Raw genomic sequence first — 17,927 nt, forward strand, 5'->3', positions numbered from 1 at the left:
TTGTTAATCAGTTTTGGCATATTCATGACCATCACTGCTTCTATTCCATTCTCTCCCTCTCATCATCATTTGGGACTTCATATTAGATTTTTCACCATATCTCAGAGAAAAAGAATACTAACTTACAAATACTAGCTAATAGATAGTTGGTGTGAGTCTACTATGTTCTTTTCTGTTTTTTCCTCCCTTTTTTTTCCCTCTGAGCTTCTGTCTGAATATTTTTCCTTTTGATCCATCTTCCAGATCACTAGCTCACTTCAGCTGTATCTAATCTGCTATTAAACCCTGCTTCTGTTATTTGTTTCTACATAACAAAACAGCCCCAAATTTTGTGGCTTAAAACAGCTGCCATTATTTACTTGCTCATGGTCTGTGATTTGGGTAAGGCTCAATGATGATAGTTTGTCTCTGCCACATGGTGTTGGCTAGGATAGCTTAACTGAAGTTGGAGGATCCAACATGGTTTTGCTCACGTCTGGCTTCCAGTCAACAAGAGAGACTAGAAGAGTTGGGGACTGGCTGGGCCTCTCTCTCCTCTCTTTCATTTTTCATTCTCCAGGACCTATCTCTCTCCATGTGCCCCACTCCTCTTCCATACTAGCAAGGTATTTATGATTCTTTACATGGTAGGTCAGCACTTCGAGAGTGTGAAATAAAAGCTACTAGGCCTCTTCATGTCTAAGCCTCAAACTATCAAAGTGTCATGTCTCCCATATTGTTCACTCTACATGGTAGCCCTTCAGACGGTTAGATATAGATACCCTAGCCTCCTGTAACATACTTCATTTGGCATAGTTTTGATTCCTTCATTATTCCCCATGGGTCCTAGATCTAGAACAATGATGATACATAACCATACTTAACAAATATTTATTCAATAAATGAGTGAATGCTAATAATATAATTATAATCTAATGCTCCCTTCAGCAGCATATACACTACTATTGAAATAATACTAGCACAAATGGTAGGCAAACTTGCAAAACTCTTCAAACCTTTAATATCTTCTATATCTTGAACCCCCTCTCTCCAATTAGCTAGTAATTCAGTAAAATTACCCAGTTTGCTCCTCAGCCTGTGACACAACAGTGAAGGGGTGAGAATGAAAACAACCTCAACTGAAATAGTCCTTAGGCACACAGTCTCATGAGAATTCCTAGGACCTAAAGCGATCCCTTTTTCCATCCCCAAATAAAGTCCCAGGTAGCTCAAGCAGTGCCTTCCAAGACCATTAACATTTCTGGGGTTATGACTGAGGTGCTATCTGTATCTCTACTTGGTGGCCTAAGTGCAGTTGCTGCTGTTACCCATCTCTACTCAGGCAATTCTGGCTGACCCCAACATTTAACCCTGGCCCTCTCCCCTCATGGCCCATGTTGACTCTACGGTGCATTTTACCAACTTAGAACTGCCCCTGATGCTCACACCAACATGGGAGTTGTCTCTCTCACTACAAGTAGTATATTACACTTCTTTTATTTGACTCTCAAGAGGGTGTCAATATCTTACAGACCTTTCTCTTTCAAGGAACATGAGACCAGTCCCCTGGGATTGGGTTGAAAGACATTCAAGAGATACCTCTAGTGGCAAAAGTAATGGAAATAGACTCTGATGCAAGGCCCAGGGAGCTCTCTTCTAACATGATGAGTGTGTGTGTGTGTGTGTGTGTGTGTGTGTGTGTAACACCAAATTTTCCTGAATCCCTTTCCACAGTTCTTTTCACACCATGTAAACAACACCAAAGATAACAATATCAACTAACATTTAATAAGAATTTACTATGTGCCAGGTACTGTCCTAAGTATCTTATATATATCACCTCATATATAACTTGGACAAAGGAATAGATTTTAGGCAATTGAAGCATTATGGAATGGGTGAATTTGGGGGCAAGATTTGAAGGAACTGTTAGAGTTTTACTAGGAAGCTAAGTGAAGATATGAAAGGAGAAAGTGATAACAGGATCACGTCAACAACATATATATATGTGTATGATTGAGAAGAGGATGGCAAAAATAGATCAAGAAGCCAAAGGCAAGGAGAAGTACTAGCCCACAGGGATTTGAGGATGCTGACATAAAAAGTGATCAAAGAAAGTTGATATTATCACCATTTGTGAATGGATTTCCTTCTGTGTTTCAGAAGTAAAATTAATGTATGCTATTTTGATATAGCAAATAGAGCAGCTCCTGGGGCCACACTGACTAAAATAAAATACATCAGACTCTTTTAATGGTCCTAATTATATCTCTAAAGAGTTACATATTATCTGTTAAATATTTGAGTAGAGCATTGTTCTGGAATAGCCACAGCTTAGTCCTTTGCATAAAGTGGAAGAACCAGTCTGAAAGCTCTGTCTGCAGTCAAAGCCACAGGGCAATGCTTCATCCCCAGTCACAATGTGTTGACAAGGTGGTCTGCATCCATCCCGGCTGCAGAGACAGATGGGCTCTTAGCCAAGGGCATTAGGAGATTCCTGATGACCAGTCAGAGGGAGCCCATGTGGGTATATTATTAAGTCTGACTTGGTTAGATGAGAGACTGAGAGTCAGGCAAATGATGTGTGCTGAGCAAACTTGAAACCAAAGCCTAGATTGGGAGAAATTTTCACCTTCTCAAAATTACCAAACTCCATCAATTATGCACTCTACTGGCTACTTCTCCTCACTACAAACTAAAATTTCTCCTAGCTTTAAAAAACAGCCAGAAATCACAACAGAATAACTCCCCCTTCATGTTTTTTTAAGAGATGAGGTCTGTTGTCCAGGGTGGAGTGCAGTGGTGTGATCACAGCTCACAGCAGCTTCGAACTCCCAGGCTCAAGCAATCCTACAAGCGCACTCCACCATGCCTGGCTCCTTCATCCTTTCTTGCTACTCCTTCTCCACTGCTGGCAATGAGCAATGAGTTGTCTATACTGCCTCCACATTTTCACCTCTTACTCACATCTCAATCCACCACTCTGGTGTCTTCCCAATACCATTCAGTGAAACAGTTCCCAACTGTTTCATCAGTGACTGCTCAATCACCAGGTTCAACAGACTTATCTCCTTCCATATCTCACTTGACCTCCTTGTGGCATCTACCCAGACATTTCCTTCCTTCTGGAAAATATTTTACTCCTTGGTTCCTATGACACTACATTCTTCTTCTACCTGAACCTTAGATGTTGGTGTTACCTGGCTCCAAACTTGGGCACTGCTTTTCTCATTCTACAGTTTCCTGGGCATCCTCCATTATGGTTTCAGTGACCACTTACATACTGATATCACTCAAAAGTCTACATTCTGTCTTGACCACTTTCTCTAAGCTGTGTATTCAGCTGCCCACTAACTATCTCTCTGGATGGCCCATGGAAATCTCAAGACGTCCCAAACCACTCAAGATCTCATCTCCAAACCTGCCCATTCTTCATGGATTTCTGCACCTTGGTGAGTGTCAAAACTAATCATCCTGTTGCTCCAACCAGAAACCAGGGAATCAGTTTCTACTCTTCCTCCTTCCTACCCACCTACCACCCGAAGAATCAGCAAGCTGTATCTCAGCCCTTGTCTTATCTCTCCTGGGGAGAGAATATCAATGCAGGTCCTGCCCCTAGCCTCTCACCCTCAAGTCTAGTCCCATGCTGGCCACCAAAGTAATGTCTAAACCTGAACTGTGATCGCGTCCCTCCGTTGCTTACTGCCCTCCCCTGGTTGGCTTCCAACTGACAACCTTTCCCCTCTCATTTCTCTCCTCTTCCCTATATCCACCCCCTGCCCACAGGGAGGCTGGACTGCAGGGGCAAGCAGGCAACAGCTAGGGCTTTGACAGCTAGTCAGAGGGATCTGAGTTTGACATATGAGGATACAGAAATCATTCCACAGCTTCATGAGCAATGTGTGACATCATGGCAGCTGCATACGGTAGGTTCTAGGAGAGAGAGATGTTAGCAGATTATTACAACTGAGGCAAAGAGGACCTAGACTCATCTTCCACGGTGAGAAAAGAGGAAAAAAAAAATGAACCTGTAGGACAGGTGAGTACAGGTCAATACCAAAAAAAAAAAAAAAAAAAGAAAGAAAAGAAAATCATGAGATGCAAGTGTTAAGGAAATGCATTAGTAAAGTAATGTAAAAGCACTACTAACAAAGTAAACAATCCACAGGAAATCTAGAGACTTTAAAGCCCCATCATAGGAAGCCCAGCACCACAGAACAAGAGCAGGGGTTAAAACACACACACACACCATTCTACAGGGCCAGCGAGGGGGGGCGGATGGTGGGGAAAACTTAGCTTCTGTAAAAGGGAGAGAGGACAGACACAAATGAGAACTGTCTTGTGACAAGGTGAGGGCCACAGAAAGCAGCATTTAGGAGCTATGCCAGCTGACCCCTTAAAGGAGGTGGGCTACAGCATGATTAAAGAAGCAGCATTCATTCATTGGACAAACTCCAAACGACTCCTTGAATTATTTATTCTACTTACTCCTCACAAAAGGGAGTGTTAGGAAGATTCTCACCCTCAAAATGTCTTTGAAAGCAGCCAGCTAGGGAATTTAGAGTAAAATAGTGGTAAATGAACGTGTTGTTCTAGAGCTAATGAACTATACGCACATAAATCTCCAGAAAGGGATGCTAATTTCAAAAACGTTGTCCAAAAGGTGGCCAGGATTGGAAACAAGTGACCGGCCAGAGCAAGTCCTTTTCACAAACACTGCAGGCCTATGAAACGCACACAGAGAGAAACATAACCGCTTATGGACTTTGGACTCATGTGGATCTAGGTTCGAATCCCGTCTGTGCCATTCAGCAAATGAGAAAACCTCCCATGACTCCGATTAAATAGCTTGCCCTAGGTGGGTCACACGGCATTGTTAAGGGCAGACCTGGGGCAAGAATCCAATAAGGTCGCTGACTCCGGACCGGTGCTCTTTCCGGCAGCTTGGTGCCCAGCAGAGGGTCCCCTCGCGCCGCCGTCCCCCGGGCCTGGAGCGCCTTTGTCCCCCACTCACCAGAGTGCACCCGCGGAAGTGGCTGGCTGGGGGTAGCCAGGCGGGGGTCGAGTCAGCGGGAGGTGGGCGTGGGACCGGGGGGCGCGAGTGGGGAGAACCCCCAGAGTGGGGCGGACGGGAGGGGAAGGGGGCGGCCGGGTGTTGATTGGCTGGGCTGCGGCAGGCAGCTCCGGGCCAAGAACAAAAGAGAACAGGCGGCGGGCGTCCTCTGGAGTAGGCGCTCCCGCCCGCCCGGCGCGGGCTTCGGTGCTGGGGGAGGACGCGCCCACCGCCCGCCCGCCAGCCGAGCAGCCGGGCTGGCGCGCTCGGTTTCTCCGCGAAAGCCGGCCGTGTACCTAGGAATTAACCGGCCGGCGCGGGAGGGAAGGGGAGGGGAGCGGGGAGCGGGGAGCGGGAAGCGGGGCGGGAGGGGGGGGGATGCTGAGCGCGCGCGAGAACAATAATAAGATCGTGTTTGCGGTCGCTGCCCGAGAAGGAATTCGGAGCAGACGCCAGGCCCGGCGCTCGCGCCGCGCCCGGGAGCCCGGGAGGGAGGCCGGCGGCGGCGGCGGCATGAGGCAGGCGACGCGGCGCTGGTAAGCAGCGCGCGCGGCGGCGGCGGCGGCGGCAGCGGCGGCGGGGACCTTGGCGCGGCCGGACGCGGGCTAGCGCCTAACGGCCGGGGGCTCCCCTCCCCCGCTGCCGGGCCGTGATTTGCCGGGCCTGCTGCGCCCCCCGCCCACCCCTTGCCTCAGCCGCCGCCTGGCCGCTTCCCCTCGTCGGAGCGGCCGCTAGTCCGCCCGGCTCCAGGCCCGCGGGGAGCGCGGCGCAGTCCGTTGGCCCGCGGGGGGGCGGCCTCCCGGCATCTTCGCGGCGACCAAGGACTACCAGGAAGGGGAGCGGCTGGGATGGCGCGTCCGCGGCCCCGCGAGTACAAAGCGGGCGACCTGGTCTTCGCCAAGATGAAGGGCTACCCGCACTGGCCGGCCCGGGTGAGTACCGCGGCCGCGCGCGGGCCCGCCCGCCCACCATTTTCCCGTTCATGATGGCGCGCCCGCCCCCTTTCCCCATCGCCTCAGCCCCGAGCCCGCAGCTCGCGGCCGGCGGTGGTGAGGGCTGAGGGCGGCGCGGCACGGAGAAGACGGGGCCGGGGCTGAGGCAAGGGCTCCCGGCCGCGCCCGCACTCCGCCAGGGCGGCCATCCTTCCGCCCACTTTCGAAGGCGGGTCCGGCCCCCGCAGGCCCGACGCTGCCTTCCTCTTGGAAAGCCGGTGCCGACCGGGAAGCCACGCCGCCGGGCAGCGGGCCTGCGATGGAGGCTTCGGCTCCGGGCAGGGTCGTTGGTGGATACCTTGGGTCCCGGGCGAACGTCTGGGCAGGTACGGCAGCGGGGTGAACGGCTGTCCGCGAGCCGGCGAGTGCCGGCGGGCAGTAAATCCTGGAAAGTGGTAGTGGTCATCCAGAGGCCAGCGGGAGCCTCTTGGCAGTCATTCATCCATCCCTTTGCCTTCCAGACTTGTTGAGTTTTCCCTGAGCGCGATTCCCGGTGCCCCGCCTGCCCTATCATTGTCCCGGGGTACGTGCCTCTCTGGTGCCGATCGTTCTTTTAAACCGACCTCTGATAGCCGAGAGCTTGCAGCCTAGCTCTGACTGGTGGGTCCAACAAGCTTCTTGTGCCTTTCCACCTCCATATTTGTTTTAGGTAGAATCTCAAACCTTATTTTTGGCCTCCTGCCACAGTCCACAATAGCTCTCTCTTCCTATATAACAAGGTTGTCGTTGGGCTCTTTTTCTAGAAAGCATCTGCATGTAATACATAGCATTCACAATTTTTATTAAGCCCTTTGAGGAAGACACACAACACTGCCATGTATGCTTTGTATTTTAGAAGAAATCCCTTTTATTTTTATTTTTGTATGGTTGGCAGTTGATTGCTTGAAATAAGAAATCTTGTGAAAAGGAGGGTCAAGGCATTCTAGAGATTATATTGGTATCTTTTAGGAACGGAAACAGGCATGGAGAAAATTGGCATAAATATAATGTGAGCTCTAAAATGTTGTATTGTAGTCAAGTGAAGATAGCAAGACCAAGAAAAAAAAAATACACCCATTCACAAAAGGAAGTGACATCACGAGTGGCCAGACTGAAATTTAGTGAAGTTGAAGTAATGGATGGACATAATCACTTTTTAAATATTTGGTTTGGCACGGTTGTCAAATGGAAAGAACACTAGGCCAGGAATTGGGGGACCTGGTGTCTGGTTCAGGCTCTGTTATGGACTAATCATTTCAACTGTCTGCATATCCATTTCTGCAACTATAAAATCGTCTCTAGGATCCTTTCCAACACTAACAACCTCAGATATCAAGAGGAAAAAACAGTCTTATTCAGGTTCCAGTAGACTGAAAATAGCTTCGCATCTGAACTGTAGGTTGTCCTTAAGATAAGGCAAAGTTTTTTAAGGTAGAATAACTGGTTATTTTTTATGCTGTAATACAGTATTGCTTAGAGAGGCAACATTTGTGACTTTAGGAGTCCCTGAATATATTTGTGACTTCAGAAAATCCCAGAATCTGTTTGCCAAGTAAGAAATGTATAGCTTTAGGGCATATGTGTATAAACAAAGTCAAAGCCAATTAAAGGTTACTATTACCAGTTGGTCATTTCCTGGTAACATAATGGCTTTTTAAAATCTTCCCTTTGAAAAATATCTTCTGATAGTGAAAAAGAAAATAGACTTAAAATTTCATTAATATGTTGCCTGCACAGGTTGGCCACCTGTAGTAATTTGTGAAACAGAAAAATCCTACAGAAGTGGTCTTAGTTGTATATCTAATTGTACATAAAATTCCTGGAAGTGATAATTCCAAATCAAGGCAAAATGGAAAATAAAATGAGGAAACAATTAGGTTTTTAGATAAAATAGGTACAAGAAAGAAAAATCTGTATCTATTCACATGTAACGAGCTCCTCAAGAAACAACCTAAGACTCAAAAAAAAGAAATATTATTTTCTCGTGAGTGGCATGCTGCAATTTCCAAAGGTAAAGGTTAGAAAAAGATTTGGGTCCCCTTTTTTACAGTGCATATACTTCACATATGTTTTCATTTTTTTCATCCCAATTATATGAGGCATTATTCCCATTTTACACCTAGTTATAGCTGTGTAGATGATAATGTTATAAAATACTAACTGGGGAAAAAAAAGTCTTGCTTATTGAAATTTCAAATATTATCACTTGATACGAAGGCCAGTCATGTGGGGATTAGATACTGTGGGGCGCCAAGGACTCAAACTTAAGAGGAAAACCAGGAGGAAACAGATTTCAGAGTTCATGTTGTAGGAACGCACTTTGTGTTAGAGCTGGTTCATGCAGGAATGGAGAAGCAACTTCCTTGCTCTAGGGAAGATGTTTGGTCCTAGGGCAGCCCTTTGTGAGGAATGTAGGTCAAGAGGATTCGGCATTCCTACAGGTTGGATTCAGCTCTTGGCTGGGCTTCACACTGTGACCTTGTCCATGTTCTGTAAGCTGAGTTTCGGTTTACTCGTCTGTAAAATAAAGATAATTCTCACCTCACAAATACAGAGTATCTAAAAGCACCAAGTGATGGTACTTGTATGTTCCTACCTTTTTCCTTTTTGAATTTCTAACTTTCCCTTGTATCACTACACTATTTTAAATTATTGTCAACTTTCAACTCAGATTTATTTTTTCCAGTATTTTATCCTGAAAAATTTCGAATATATAGATAAGTTTTAAAAATTGTACTGTGAAGACCCATTTATCTACACCTAGATTCTACAATTAAATTTCATTCTACTTGCTCTTTCATGCATCTGTTCGTATATCCATCCCTCTATCTACGTAATAGTTCCTCTTATTTTAATGCATTTCAAGGTAGGTTGCACACATCACCATAATTTACGCCTAGACACATGCATGCCATTAACCTAGTGGTTAATACTTTGAATGGATCCTTTTCTCTTTTGAGGTAAAATTTACGTAGAATGGAATGTACTTACTTTAACTGTACCATTCGGTGAGTTTGACAAATGTATACATTGATATAATATAAATATACCTCTCTATATGATATATGTCTGATATATATAAGTATATGTGATACATATCAAATGTAATATAAATACATAAATACATTGGCATAATACCTACCAAGGTATAGAACAGTGCCTACGAAAGTACTCATGCCTCTTTCTAGTAGATTCCTGTCCTCCTCCTTCCTTCTCCCCCACTGTTCAGATGTATTATTCTAACATTAAATAGCAGCTGGCTGTTTCTTATCTAGTATGCCTAATTTTGTGTGGCTTTAAAAATTAGAAGTTCATCTATGTTATGGATTAGCTAGCTTAATGCTAAAAAGTACTGAGGCTAAAACAAGAGTCTCTGAACGCTTTTGTTTGTGTACCCTGTTGGTAAAATAATTTGAGCATACATCCCTAATATATGTAAATTTTCTTTATACATACATGTACTTCCTGTTACTACTATGTACAGCATAAACTAAACAAAAACTAAAAGGGATGACATGATGAAAACAATATGTTTTAAAATTTTCATTGTGCAATATCGTTAACTAATAATACTTATTATTACTTATAGGTTAAGTTCATATTTTTTAAAGTCTTAATTTTTGGAATATTTTCTGCCTGCTTCTTGTGAGATTTGACTAGATGGATGGTCATTGTTCTTAACTTACGAAGAGATTCTCTTTTTTTTTTTTTTTTTTTGAGACGGAGTCTCGCTCTGTCGCCCAGGCTGGAGTGCAGTGGCGCAATCTCGGTTCACTGCAAGCTCCGCCTCCCAGGTTCACGCCATTCTCCTGCCTCAGCCTCTCCGAGTAGCTGGGACTACAGGGGCCCGCCACCACGCCCGGCTAATTTTTTTGTATTTTTAGTAGAGACGGGGTTTCACCGTGGTCTCGATCTCCTGATCTCGTGATCCGCCCGCCTCGGCCTCCCAAAGTGCTGGGATTACAAGCGTGAGCCACCGTGCCCGGCCAGAGATTTTCTAGAATAGAAATGTCAGCTTAGACCTTTACCTTGTCGTTTGCTTGCATCTACATTACTAATATTATTTTTGTGTAGGAATCTTTCTCTTTTTTTGGCCACCTGTTCATTTGGTGAGAGCTAGTTCAGTTAGAAGTAGATATTCCATAATGCTGCTCAACTGGGCACACACCAAATGGCAGTAAATCACACTATACCCAATGTGAATAAACATAACCATCTGAATAAGAATACTATTAATAGTGTCAACTTGCATATAAAATATTAGTAAAATTTACTTTTTAGCTAAAAGAGTAAGAAACTGAAATAGAAATTCTGTTTTCTTCCCATACCCCGCCCAAACCTTCCCCTGAGATGTGAGCACTCTGCTTATGTTACCCCCTACTCTAAAAGGTCAGAAAACAATATAAACAAAAAGCCTCAAAATTCTTGTGCTTTAACTAAGGGGCTTTTTTACATTTAAAAACTTTATATGAGAATTATAAACATTGCTAGTAGAGTTTATTAATACAGCTACTTTAGAAAACTGACTTAATCTACATATGCTTACCTTGTGACCTGGCAGTCTCTTCTAGGCATATACCCAAGATAAATGAGTGTTTATATTCACCAAAATACTGTACAAGAATGCTCATACATAACAACTTTCCTCATGATAGAACAGGAAACAACCCAAATGTCCATCAACAGGAGAATGAGTAAACAAATTTGTAGTATATTCACGTAGTGGAGTACTATTTGACAATAAAAAGGAATAAATTACTGATACAGTGGTCACTGGTTTGCAGTGGGTAGAAAGGAGTTATTGAATAGGAGAAGACACTGGAAATGTTCCCTTTCTTGATCTGGATGGTGTTACATGGACGTGTATGTATGTAAAAATGTATTAAGCTGTACATTTAAGATTTGTGCATTATACTGTATGAAAGTTATACCTCAATTTAAAAAAACACATTTTATATGAGTTAGGGGGAAAGGAGAACTAATACTTCTACATGGATTAAATTTCACTATTTTTAGCTTTCAGTGAGTTTTTTCTTTTCCTTCGAGTCCTCACTCCTACCAAGCTGCATCTTCCTATTCCCTTTTGACTTATTATAGAAACTTCATTTTCTACTTTAGAGCATTCTCTTTAGACTTTCTTTGAGTTCTGGTTTCAGCCTGTCTGGTTTGTTTACCTGCATCAGTGTCTTTCTCTTTGTTTAATATTAAATCACTGCTTATCATGTTTTTGATCTAGCTTTCTTCAACCTCACTTTGTAAAACATAAGAGTGAAGCATTTGACCTTCCTATTTATACAGCTTCAAGAGCTGAACTCTTACTGAACTTTTGTTGAGCACCTACTCTATGTAAGGCACAGGGGTATAGTTTTTTCATATCTCTAGCAATAGATTAAATTTGCAGCAATTCTAAAACATGATTATGAAGCGTTTCCATACCCTTTATTAATATAAATATTTGTTGGGAATCTTCCTTTTCTGATCCATAGCACTTTCAGGTTTTTTGCATTTGACAGTGATCTACTGGAAGGTGATAAATTTATTTCTGGAGACCAGGCCACATTATTTTCAGAGAATCATTTGGGACTTAAGTTCTTCTTAATTTCAACATAAAGTAAGGTGTTTATAATCTTCATTACTTTGGCCTAAGAAGTACATCAGTGGTTCAGTCCTGGCGCAAGCTCACTCAGCCTTTTTCCCAGGGACTACTTTCACTTTGCCAAGGATTTGGCAAATTGTCTCATTTTCTCCTACTTAATCTGGGAGCTAATAGGAACTTTAAACTTTTGATACCAATATGTACATTTTCCAATGCTCCCGTTTCAACCAGATGAGTCTCTGTTCCTGGCACATGCCCTTTGGAATTCTCTAATGACTACTGTTCCTTCATGATTTGGAAAATAATATTAATTCTCTGAAGTCAGGTTTCTATTATTAGAGATTGTATTTGATTCTTTTGGGAAATGACTGATGGTTTAAAATTAGGTACAACTTCATTGAAAAGCCTGTTTGCATTAGAAAAGCATTATAGGCTTGTAAGTATAATAAATATAGTAGGAGACTAGCCCAAATATATTTATTTATTGGAGAAAGTTTTCTATTTCAAAAGTCTCAGATGTTAGATCAGAATCCAACCCACTGATGTAGTTATTCATCCACTACAAAAAGGTGTCCTAATCACTTGCAGTGCTACTGAAAGCATGTCCTGTGAATGTTGTCAGTGACAAAATAGGTACAGAAATTGAAATAAGAGTTTAGAAATTTTTAGAGCTGTTTGATGGAGTAGCTTTGTGAATCTAATAATTGAGGCTTACATTTTGTATGTCTTTTTATTTTTCTCATAATTTATTTTTATTTTATAAACGTATCTGTTTGCAACGCATTAGAACTTTAAAAAAAAAAAACTAGTCATTCACTATAGGTAGAGTAGAAGTACTGACTGTGAAGGATCTTTAAAGGTCAATAGTGGTCCTAGTACGTAAAACAATTTGCTCATATAGTGTATTTATTGACAACTATGTAAAAGGGGGAATGGATTGACCTTCATGTTACAAATACTAATTTCTCCTGCATAAAAATACCCTCATTAAAATAGAGGATAGAGGTTGTAAATTATTTTTTTCTGTCTTCTTTTTACCTAGATAAGAATTTACCACAGTTAGTCTGGTAAATAACCATCTGTGTGGTCACAGAGAGCCACACAGAAGTGGAAAAAAAAAAAGAATAAAGTAATCTAATGATTGGTGAGCACAAGCCTTCAGAATGACATCCTCCAGATTTCTGAGGAAGCCCTGCAATGAAGAGAAAGAGAATCAGACCAGGAGTTAAAAGACAAGTACTTCATTCCACCACTATCTTGGTTTGTTAGGCTGGGCATCTTTTTTATTGTGAACCTCTTTGTAAAATAGGATGGATGATAATTCTTACTCTTTCCCTTCTTCCTAAGGATCAAATGTTAAAATGAATATGAAAGAACTGTTTGCTAATTAAGTTCCAATTAAGTTACTAAATATCTCCCAGGAAACACAAAGTTTCTTATTTATACAATGCAGGGAAGGTAGTAAAGTCTCAGTAAATGCCTCTGTGGCTTGGAAGGTATGTTTTTCAGCAACTGCTGTGTGGCTTTATAATAGTGCGTTGGCTCTAGACGCTGGGAATTTGGGGACTTCCTGTTGTTACCCATCCTTTAGATTCCTGAGTGTGATAGGCCATTTATTTTTTTATTTTTATTTATTTATTTATTTTTTTTTTGATCTCCGCTCACTGCAAGCTCTGCCTCCCAGGTTCCTGCCTCAGCCTCCCGAGTAGCTAGGACTACAGGTGCCTGCCACCACGCCGGGCTAATTTTTTTGTATTTTTTTAGTAGAGACGGGGTTTCACTGTGTTAGCCAGGATGGTCTCATTCTCCTGACCTCGTGATCTGCCCGCCTCGGCCTCCCAAAGTGCTGGGATTACAGGCGTAAGCCACCACGCCTGGCCTTTTTTTTTTTTTTTTTTTTTTTTTGAGATGGAGTTTCGCTCTGTCACCCAGGCTGGAGTGCAATGGGGCGATCTCGGCTCACTGCATCCTCTGCCTCCTGAGTTTAAGCAATTCTCTGCCTCAGTCTCCCCGAGTAGCTGAGATTACAGGTGCCCACCACCACACCCAGCTATTTTTTTTGTATTTTTAGTGGAGACTGCGTTTTACCATCTAGGCCAGGCTGATCTTGAACTCCTGACCTCGTGATCCACCCTCCTCGGCCTCCCAAAGTGCTGGGATTACAGGTGTGAGCTCCTGTACCCGGCCTGTGAGAGGCCATTTCTAGAAGTTCCACAGAGCTTCAGGATTTGGGGGCAAGATAAACTGGACCACATTAACATACAAAAAGGGTCTAAGAATAAACTACTCTTCTCATTTGATCATTGAAACTCATATTCTGAGTAGATTCTCTAAGTCTGAATATAGAGTCTATACGGCTACCCAGAAGTAGAGGTGTCAGTGTAGGGGAGTCAGTGGTAGCTGCCAGGTTGCCTGTATGGGGACTGAAAAATTTCTGATCACATAGTAATAACTTCTCAGTTTCTATTGCAAAATACGAGATGAGAGTGGTTTTAAGTGATAGTTTCAGTAGTGGTTAGCACATATAAAAATGAGTTTCACAGAAGATTAAGGATTTTTTATGATGTAGACAGATAGGTCAGAAAATAAACTCAACTTCAGATCTCTATTTCCTTTTCCTTTGACACTGAAGTAGTACTTTATTATTAATAACATGTTTGATTTTGGAGGAAATGCTTGTTCAAAGGGAGTAGTATTATAAATTCAGTTAATCCTTTTAGAGTTATCATATGTTGAATGGATTGAAAATTAATTCCCTCTAGACCACTATTTGATGTTCCAAATGAAACCAACTAATTTAAAACAAGTTATAATTTTTCTTATCTCCTTCACTGGACTACTATATGATGATGAAGTCAATAATTTTGAAAAAAAATTTAGACTTTGGAAATGAGTTGTTGCTGATTGATTGCAGTCTAACGGCTTTCAGGTTTTTTGACTGTAATGTACAGTGAGAAATAAATATTAATTCCCATCCCAGTATGTGCACATGCGTGCACACACACACTGCTGAGATTTTTATATGATCCGTTTGTCCCCTCCAAAACTCATGTTGAAATTTTATCCCCAGTGTGGCAGTATTGGGAGGTGGGGTCTAGTGAGAGGTGTTTGAGTACTGTTGCTGGTCCTGTGGTAGTGAGTTCTCCCTCTCTGGAGACTAGATTCGTTCTCTGGGAATAGATTAGTTCTTGCAAGAGTGAGTTATAAAGCAAGTTTCTTCCTCCTGTTTGGTTGCTTTTCGTGTGTCCACTTTCCCTTTGACCTTCTTTGCCGTGTTTTGACTTAGCACGTGGCCCTTACCAGAAGCTGAGCAGATGCTGGTACCATGCTTATACATTCCAGCCTGCAGAACCATGAGCTAAATAAAGCCTGTTTTCTTTTTTCTTTTTTTTTTTTTTTTTTTGAGACGGAGTCTCGCTCTGTCTCCCAGGCTGGAGTGCAGTGGCGCAATCTCGGCTCACTACAAGCTCCGCCTCCCGGGTTCACGCCATTCTCCTGCCTCAGCCTCTCCGAGTAGCTGGGACTACAGGCGCCCGCCACCACGCCCGGCTAATGTTTTTGTATTTTTAGTAGAGACGGGGTTTCACCGTGGTCTCAATCTCCTGACCTCGTGATCCACCGCCTCGGCCTCCCAAAGTGCTGGGATTACAAGCGTGAGCCACCGCGCCCGGCCTGTTTTCTTTATAAATTACCCAGCCTCAGTTATTCTGTTACAGCAACCCAAAATGGACTAAGATGCACCTATAACAAAAAAATTTTCAAGTTGTACTTACTGTATGTGATACATTCTGATATTTTTATATTTCATTTTATGTTAAGTCAGGTTGCAACCTGCTAAATGAGTTTCATTACCTACAGTTTGAAAAACACTGGTCTGGTCAGTAGGCCAAAGGGAAAGTAGTCTCTGAGTTGTATGCGTTTATATAGAACAGAAGTTGGATTTTTGAGATGATAATTTGTTAACAGTCCTGAGCTTTTTATTCTGCTGTAGCCACAGTCTTACATGAAGGTCACACGAACATAAATTGCTTAAGCAATAGTGTATTAGGTCATCAAACTATCCAGGCCAGTATTTCCCCTGATCCCAAAAGGTTAGTTATATAGATTTTAATTCTCATCTTCCTTTTAATCTTTGAACTGCAGATATATCAACAACTACATATATAATTAATTGGCTTCTTTTTTTTTTTTTTTTTTTTTTTTGAGATGGAGTCTCTCTCTCTCACCCCAGGCTGGAGTGCAGTAGTGTGTTCTTGGTTCACTGCAAGTTCTATCACCCCCTCCCCACTCCCACCCCCAGGTTCTCCTGCCTCAGCCTCCCAAGTAGCTGGGATTACAGGCACCCACCACCATGCCCGGCTAATTTTTTAGATGTTTAGTAGAGATGGGGTTTTGCCATGTTGAGCAGGCTGGTCTCGAACTCCTGACCTCAGGTGATCCACCTGCCTTGGCCGCCCAAAGTGCTGGAATTATAGGCGTGAGCCACCGTGCCCGGCCTATAATTGACTTCTTAAAGGTAGTAAGTTCCACACATTTGCTGACTACCAAGTTATATACAGTGTTTGACAAACTAGTGTTCCCTGGCTGATGATATTGAGGCTGTGGGGTTTTCCTGGTTTGTGGGACTAGACTGTGGAGGTATCAAGCTATCTATGACTGAAGATGATGAGCTTTTGTGAAGTTCAAAAACTTGAAGATAGGGCAGGTTTGTGGTACCCTTTAAAGTGGATGTAAAGTTTTTGCGATTACACGTTTCTAATGATTTTATATTTCCTTTTTAATTATTTTGTCCTATCAAAAAGATTACCTTGCTACTGTGAGATACAGCAGTCTGAGTAGAGAGAACCTAGTATTGATGATAGGAAGGCATTTTTCAATTTTTTAAAAGATAAATTTCTGAAAAGTTACTGTAAGCACAGTTTTATGTCTTACATCTGGCTCACTGACTCACATTAAATATGTAAAATGTTATTAGAAACAGACCCACTATACTATTATAAACGGAAATATTTTGAAGTAAAAGAATTAAGATTAGATTAAATTTTACGATATGCCAGGTGTTCAAGAACTCGAGTTGGCTGTTCTCCATCTCAGCACTGACCCTATCTTATGCTATGTGTGATGTCAGGGGAAGGGCAAAGCCTTTGGTAGAGTTATGAAATATCATGGTCTCCATTCTTCGTTTTGAGTAAGCTCCTGGGATAAAGATTTATTTAACTACAAAGGATCAGGTAACCTAGAACAAATGTGTCCCTTATTTTTATATTGTAAAAGCAAATGACAAAAGTAGTGCAGCTTAACAAGAGTGGGCATGCCCTAGGTCAGTTCCTTGTACATCATCCTCAGATGTTAGTAGATACATTTACTGTTCTCTTCCAGCCTTTTCCCCTCATTTTCAGCAAATTGTTTTACCTTCATACTTCATAGAGAAAACAGATGCCAACAGGCTTGAACTGCACCTTCCTATCCTTTGCTTATAAATGAAAATCATCTCTCTCTAACCCTCTCTAATCGTCTTGGATTTTTGTTTCCCCCTTTTTGTTAATCAATTCTTTTTTTTTGTCTAAATCATTAACTTCTGATCTCATCTTCACTACCTTTCCCCAAGTATATTTTTCTTTTCTTCTGTTTCAAACTTAATGAAATAAAGTCTTACTTAATTTCTTTGAAATCTTCTTGAAAATGAAAACTTTTAAAGCTGATTTTCCTCAGGTCATATTTGGCTTCATGATGTAGATTTGAATAATTGGTGTTTTATAGTCATTTTCAAAATAGGTTTTGTGATTTTCATTTCTGAGTTGGCCCAAGAGATATTTAGGAGAGAATTTTAGGAATTATAACTGGCTGAAGAGTTTGTATTGTAATGCTTTGTTGTTTTTTAATATGGTTACCTTGTAGTCTGATTATGTATCCTTTTTAACTATTTTAATTCGTTTAGTTTTCATGTGTGATCAACTTTTAAAAAATGGTTTTTGTATTCCTGAAAAGAAAGCTTCTTTAGGAGTCAATAAGTATATTGACTTAATAAGTCAATAAATGTAATGGACAAATATAAATATATTGATATTTACTAATATATTTTTTTAAATTCTTAATGTTTATTTTTTGTCAACTACTCTCTCGAAAATGAAGAGGTATATAAATCTAACATATCTATTATATTTCTACATATCTGTCCCCTTTTTTGACCATTTATTTAATAAATGTCAGGGCTTTATTTGGCACATAAATGTGTATAACTTGTAACTTCAGGATGGAGTCAAAATGTAGTGATCTGCTATTTCATACTGTCTAGCACATGAGTTATAGTACTTTGTTGGATATTAGT

General features: G+C 41.9%; 1 protein-coding gene across 2 annotated transcripts in view; it reads left to right on the forward strand.

The window, feature by feature from the left end:
- Positions 1-5,256: 5,256 nt before the first annotated feature.
- The window catches only part of HDGFL3 (HDGF like 3), a 93,597-nt gene continuing 80,926 nt past the window's right edge, over positions 5,257-17,927 (forward strand). The window contains exon 1 of one of the 2 annotated variants that reach the window (XM_003268450.4): positions 5,257-5,964. In XM_003268450.4, coding sequence (XP_003268498.1) covers positions 5,881-5,964 — 84 coding nt within the window. In that variant the 5' untranslated portion in view covers positions 5,257-5,880. The remainder of the gene's footprint in view (positions 5,965-17,927) is intronic. The other variant, XM_030814931.1, reaches the window with a different exon arrangement.

The sequence above is a fragment of the Nomascus leucogenys genome, chromosome 6 (genome assembly GCF_006542625.1).
Source record: "Nomascus leucogenys isolate Asia chromosome 6, Asia_NLE_v1, whole genome shotgun sequence".
Classification (NCBI taxonomy): Eukaryota; Metazoa; Chordata; class Mammalia; order Primates; family Hylobatidae; genus Nomascus; species Nomascus leucogenys.